Below are 7,108 nucleotides of genomic sequence, written 5' to 3'. Positions count from 1 at the left end.
AGTAACAGCATGTTTGTGGTAGTACACACAATAGATGAATAGCTAAACTCAAACTCCAGAGCAATATTGCCAATGAGTGACTTTGTTGTGAGACCCAAAGTGAGAGCCAGGTTTAAAAACGACAAACTTGGCTATGTGTATGCGTGTGAATAAGTGTCTGAGAGAAAACCCCAAGTAAAACCCACACACAAACACAGCTGAGTGGATTTGCTGTAAGCGAAGTGAAGTTAAGCCAAGGGAGAACAAGCCAAGCAGGGAGTCGCTGAGTTTACTGGCCAAAATAGATACGTACGATGATGCAAAGCAAACGGACAAAAATGTCAGTATCTACTTGACGTTTGCCTGTTTTGCTTTAAGCTGCTCCATTTGGTTTTGACGTTTCGCCTGGCTGTTGACGTTTCGATCAACCATCAGCCAGCGTGCCCGTCGTTGTGTCTGTCTGTCATTTGCGCGAGTTGTGTGTTGCTCCCTAAGTCGTCGTAGTTTTGTTTATTATTGAAGTATCGTAATAAATTTGCTTTGTTACCGCAACGTGCCTAAACATTTTTTGTTTGTTTTAGTATTAACCAAAAAAATCAAAAGAAGAAACAACAAAAAAGAAATGTGGCATACGAGTAAAATTATCATCCAAATGCTTGTAATCTGCGCGGCATTGAGTGGCACAGCTTTGGCCATCAACTGTTACGTATGCGATGCATCCGATACGAAAACACCGTTCCAGTGTGGGGAGTGGTTCGAACGTTTCGACGATCCAGACATACAGCCGCAGAATTGTTCCAATGTTCACGACGCCAAGTTTTGCATTAAGCATATAGGTCGCTACGAGGGTGGCATTGGCGCGAAACGTTTCTGCTCCTCCAAGGATTTGGGCAACTATTGTGATTATGTGAAAAACAAAGGTGATCGTATGGATTATCGTTCGTGTATCTACACCTGCAGTACAGATGGATGCAATGGAGCGGGCAGCTTACGGCCATGGGCAACTGCCACTGTGGGCTCATTGCTTTTGGCCAGGCTATGGTGGTGCTGAGACAAGTGGCAATAATTCTTGTTCAAAATTTACTGAATAACTCGTAATAGCTTGTAATTATTAATTAATCAGTAGCGCGGCACAGTGCCTTCTCTGTTTGTACGTACGTATGTATCTCGAATAGTTAGTATAAAGAACAAATTATTTTTACTCAAAATAGTGTATGAAATATATTTGGAATAAAACTTTTATCCATAGAACCTTTATATCGATTCNTCATCTCAAGAAATGGACCGGTAAGTTGGCCACCAAGATCATGCGATTTGACGCCTTTAGACTATTTTTTGTGGGGCTACGTCAAGTCTAAAGTCTACAGAAATAAGCCAGCAACTATTCCAGCTTTGGAAGACAACATTTCCGAAGAAATTCGGGCTATTCCGGCCGAAATGCTCGAAAAAGTTGCCCAAAATTGGACTTTCCGAATGGACCACCTAAGACGCAGCCGCGGTCAACATTTAAATGAAATTATCTTCAAAAAGTAAATGTCATGGACCAATCTAACGTTTCAAATAAAGAACCGATGAGATTTTGCAAATTTTATGCGTTTTTTTTAAAAAAAAAGTTATCAAGCTCTTAAAAAATCACCCGTTACTATCTTTATCATCATGCTACGCTTTGTTGTACACACCTAAATTTACTTTTCTCATTTGAAGCACTCTAAGTGACGTCATATTTCTGAAAATTTTGAAGGTCTCAAAAGGGAGCTTAATGAGCGATAAGTCTGGCTTTCTCAATCACTCAATCTTAGCAGCGCTGCTCTAAATCTCGCCCTCATAGCCAATTTATATTGAGCTCCCATCTCCCTCTCTCACTCGCTATTTTTTGTCTAGTGTATTTGTTCTGAATGTTGAAATTTTGTAACTATCTGTAATGCTTCTACTAACTATGTATAGTGTGTCCATCTCAATTGGCACAATCTTTAATTATTTGAACGTTTGACCTCCAGCGAATTGTTGATCGCTGCTTTAATTGGCTCACACTTGTGCCCTTCGTTGTCTGTATCTACTAAATAAATACTGTGTGTTTTAAAAATGAGCAGCTATTTAGTAAATAGCGCTGAAGAACTATTTTTATACCCGAGCGCACTTGTGCACAAGGGTATATTAATTTTGTTCACATAACGGTTGTTTGTAACAGCCAAAACGAATCGAGATAGATATAGACAAATGTATACATAAATGATCAGGATGAAAAAAGAAATCGATTAAGCCATGTCTGTCTGTCCGTCCGTCCGTCCGTCTGTCCGTCTGTCCGTCTGTCCGTCTGTCCGTGTACACGATAACTCGAGCAAAAATTGAGATATCTCAACGAAATTTGGTATGTAGGTTTCCCTTAATCCAAGGTAGGTTGGTATTGAAAATGGGCGAAATCGGACTTTAACCACGCCCACTTCCCATATAACGGTAATTTCCAGAAATACGAAAACTGCGATATTTTAGTAACTACTGAAGATAATTCACTCAAAATTGATATTTACAATAATTTTTAGACGAAAAATAAGAATATTATAAATTTTTGGAAAATGGGCGTAGCCACGCCCACTTATGGTTACATGTGTATATCTTGGTAACCGCTGCACCAATTTCTTCCAAACTTGGCACAGTTGTTGGCCTTCGCATAACATACCAAATGGCCGAAAATTTTTAAAATCGCTCAATAACCACGCCTACTTCCCATATAACGGTAATTTTCAGAAATACGAAAACTGCGATATTTTAGTAACTACTGGAGATTATTCACTCAAAATTGATATTTATAATAAGTTTTAGACGAAAAATAAGAATATTATAAATTTTTGGAAAATGGGCGTAGCCACGCCCACTTATGGTTACATGTGTATATCTTGGTAACCGCTGCACCAATTTCTTCCAAACTTGGCACAGTTGTTGGCCTTGGTACAGCATAAAAAACCGCCGAAACTTTTTAAAATCGGACAATAACCACGCCCACATCCTATATAACGGTAATTTAGAGAAATACAAAATCTTATATTGAAGCTAATTTATTCAAAATTGATGCTTGCAACAATTCTTTACCAAGAAATACGTTAATGATAAAATTTTGCAAAATGGTCGTGGCAGCGCCCACTTATGATCACATATATGTATTTTGGTAACCGTTTGTACCAAACTCGGTATGATTGTTGTGCTTGCCACATAAAAGCAAAGCGTTGAAAATTGTTGAAATCGGACTAAAATTACGGCCGCTTTTCATATAACGGTACATTTCAGAAATGCTTGAAACTTCAATATTTCGGCTACCAAAGCGGTAGCTTTCGGAAAGGTGAAAAACATATATTTAATACTTGCGCTGTTCGGCTCCGCCCGAACTTAGGCTTTCTTACTTGTGTTTAGTATATCTCTTTTAAATTTTCATTTAAATACAATTTCGCATTGGAATCTTGTTCTTTATATACAAAACTTATGCATTATGCATTTTCTAAAAACACGTTTTTATCGAAAAATGTAACAACTCGTGAGTTTTGCTCATATGCTACTAATAAAAATCAGAAGCAAACAAAAATTTAAGTACTTTACTGTAAAAAAAATTTAGTAATTTAGCTTGGTACCAGAGACCAACGTCACCATTGATGCAGTTTTTTAGATGAACGCCTGGCATAGCCCAAAATTTGTACTCGGGTAGCTACGGGTTTAAAACAATGTCGTAAGTGATTCAGATTTGTTTCATAATTACAATGCGTTATACATATTAAGGCGTTTTCGTTTCTAAATTTTCGGTAATAACAAAAGCGCTTTTATTTGAGGACAAAAAGTGATTTTATACAGAGCGTTTTGTTAGCTTAAAATTTACAGTTTAGCGAGATCACAGCTCTTTCTTTAAAACAACAGCATCAAATAAGCTAACAAATGTAGAGAACATACAAAGCTGTGTATTTAAATTTACATATTTGTTGATTTATAAATTTTTTTTTCGAACACAAAAAAACTTTCTAATTGAATTTTTCGCTAATTTCGCAATATAAAAAAAAACACACACAAGCAAAGCAAACGTGTAGCAATAAATGTCAGAATAATCACAAAACAAATAAAAGCAAATCACTGCATTGAACTCAAATCTTGTACATATGTATATTTGTGCAAACTGAAAGTTGTCAGCCGCCACCGCAATGTGAGCAACAGCAACTATGTACATACATACGTACAACTGGCATTTGCCATTATAACCTACATTTAAATGAATAAACAACAAATGCTTTATGTTGGATTGCGCTGTCATAGCAGAAAAATCGATCATGTAAAACGATCGTTGGTGGCGGCGTTGATCAACTGTGATCACAATGACATTTCAGTTCAATTCACTCCAATTCGCATTTAGGTTGCTGCCACTTAAATTAGTGTTGTTCGTAGTATTGTAGCTGCTGCTGTTAATGCTATTTCCAGCTGCTATGTAGGTATTGCAACAAATATCTATGCTATTTGATTTTTTTTAATATTGATCTCTTTGATTGTATGGTGGCTGTTATTTAGACTTCAAGTTTATGGTTTAATGTGTTAGTTACAAAGTTATTGTAAGGGTGGCATACCTATATGCATATACATATGTACATATGTACATATGTACATACAATTGGCAGTTGGTTGGTTTCATTTTAAATCGTCAACAAATGGAGACTTGTTAAAAATATTATTTTAGTTTGTTGGTCGTAAAATTTCAAAATCACAAAGTTATTTTAGAAACTGATCCCCAAATCCGTCGCCTGCAGGGATCTTGTGCCTTGAAATATAGATTCAAAGGAGCGTGTGTTATAGAAGTCTGCTCAAATCGAGTTTTCCTGTCTGCACAACTCTCTTGACGCCTTAGAATTTAGCTAAATTTGCAAGACTCTCACATATTTTCTAAGGATTTCAAGCCGGTCAGTCTCCTCTCGGTTTTGCTTAAAACCTTGGGGAGGCTGATTGATCAGGATTTTACAATCATAATCCTGGTGAAATCGATTGAGGAAGCCTTTATATGCGGCGCGAGGCTGTGCGTATGATAAACAGAGCCAGACCACAGTGTCATGCTCTATCGGGCCGATTGTCGATTGGTTGCCTACGCCGATGACGTTACGCATTTAATGAGGGATAGGATCTGATAAAAGAATACCTGAGCAGTGGACTCGTCTTAATTCTTTGAATTGGTGGCATTCACCTGCGCTTTATGAAAGCGTCAACTACTTGGGCATAATTCAGGGATTCGTGGAAGCGTATCACTGAGGATAGAATGGAGAACGCACGGCATCTCTCTCCAAAACAGCCAAGGGGGGCATTGGTTTGAGATAGTGCTTTTCTTCTAAGCTTATTTCCGGCACCCTGAAATTGTGCATATGGAAACTGTGCATACGAAATAATGCATATGAAAAAAAACCGAAATAATGCATACGAAAAAACCGAAATAATGCATATATGCACAGTTTCGGTTGAAAACCGAAATAATGCATATGAAAAAAACCGAAATAATGCATATATGCACAGATTCGGTTGAAAACCGAAATAATGCATATGAGAAACCTGAAGTAATGCATACATGCACACTTTCGTTTGAAAACCGAAATAATGCATATATGCACAGATTCGGTTGAAAACCGAAATAATGCATATATGCACAGATTCGGTTGAAAACCGAAATAATGCATATATGCACAGATTCGGTTGAAAACCGAAATAATGCATATATGCACAGATTCGGTTGAAAACCGAAATAATGCATATATGCACAGATTCGGTTGAAAACCGAAATAATGCATATATGCACAGATTCGGTTGAAAACCGAAATAATGCATATATGCACAGATTCGGTTGAAAACCGAAATAATGCATATATGCACAGATTCGGTTGAAAACCGAAATAATGCATATATGCACAGATTCGGTTGAAAACCGAAATAATGCATATATGCACAGATTCGGTTGAAAACCGAAATAATGCATATATGCACAGATTCGGTTGAAAACCGAAATAATGCATATATGCACAGATTCGGTTGAAAACCGAAATAATGCATATATGCACAGATTCGGTTGAAAACCGAAATAATGCATATATGCACAGATTCGGTTGAAAACCGAAATAATGCATATATGCACAGATTCGGTTGAAAACCGAAATAATGCATATATGCACAGATTCGGTTGAAAACCGAAATAATGCATATATGCACAGATTCGGTTGAAAACCGAAATAATGCATATATGCACAGATTCGGTTGAAAACCGAAATAATGCATATATGCACAGATTCGGTTGAAAACCGAAATAATGCATATATGCACAGATTCGGTTGAAAACCGAAATAATGCATATATGCACAGATTCGGTTGAAAACCGAAATAATGCATATATGCACAGATTCGGTTGAAAACCGAAATAATGCATATATGCACAGATTCGGTTGAAAACCGAAATAATGCATATATGCACAGATTCGGTTGAAAACCGAAATAATGCATATATGCACAGATTCGGTTGAAAACCGAAATAATGCATATATGCACAGATTCGGTTGAAAACCGAAATAATGCATATATGCACAGATTCGGTTGAAAACCGAAATAATGCATATATGCACAGATTCGGTTGAAAACCGAAATAATGCATATATGCACAGATTCGGTTGAAAACCGAAATAATGCATATATGCACAGATTCGGTTGAAAACCGAAATAATGCATATATGCACAGATTCGGTTGAAAACCGAAATAATGCATATATGCACAGATTCGGTTGAAAACCGAAATAATGCATATATGCACAGATTCGGTTGAAAACCGAAATAATGCATATATGCACAGATTCGGTTGAAAACCGAAATAATGCATATATGCACAGATTCGGTTGAAAACCGAAATAATGCATATATGCACAGATTCGGTTGAAAACCGAAATAATGCATATATGCACAGATTCGGTTGAAAACCGAAATAATGCATATATGCACAGATTCGGTTGAAAACCGAAATAATGCATATATGCACAGATTCGGTTGAAAACCGAAATAATGCATATATGCACAGATTCGGTTGAAAACCGAAATAATGCATATATGCACAGATTCGGTTGAAAACCGAAATAATGCA

At 36.9% G+C, this 7,108-nt stretch overlaps 1 protein-coding gene across 1 annotated transcript; it reads left to right on the top strand.

The window, feature by feature from the left end:
- The first annotated feature begins 243 nt into the window (after nucleotides 1–243).
- On the top strand, nucleotides 244–1,159 carry bou (glycosylphosphatidylinositol anchored membrane protein boudin). The gene has a single exon (XM_017616230.1). The coding sequence runs from the start codon at nucleotides 602–604 to the stop codon at nucleotides 1,028–1,030; it is 429 nt and encodes a 142-aa protein (XP_017471719.1). The 5' UTR covers nucleotides 244–601; the 3' UTR covers nucleotides 1,031–1,159.
- Nucleotides 1,160–7,108: the final 5,949 nt, after the last annotated feature.

Source organism: Rhagoletis zephyria, unplaced genomic scaffold, assembly GCF_001687245.7.
Source record: "Rhagoletis zephyria isolate East Lansing unplaced genomic scaffold, Rhagoletis_zephyria_1.1 Rzeph_scaffold_01170, whole genome shotgun sequence".
NCBI lineage: Eukaryota > Metazoa > Arthropoda > Insecta > Diptera > Tephritidae > Rhagoletis > Rhagoletis zephyria.
The sequence above is the reverse complement of the archived record's forward strand: the minus strand, read 5'-3'. Positions and strand labels throughout refer to the sequence as shown.

Bases quoted from the DNA above. Each gene is read 5' to 3' on its own strand.
- bou (XM_017616230.1), top strand. From the start codon at position 602: ATGTGGCATACGAGTAAAATTATCATCCAAATGCTTGTAATCTGCGCG.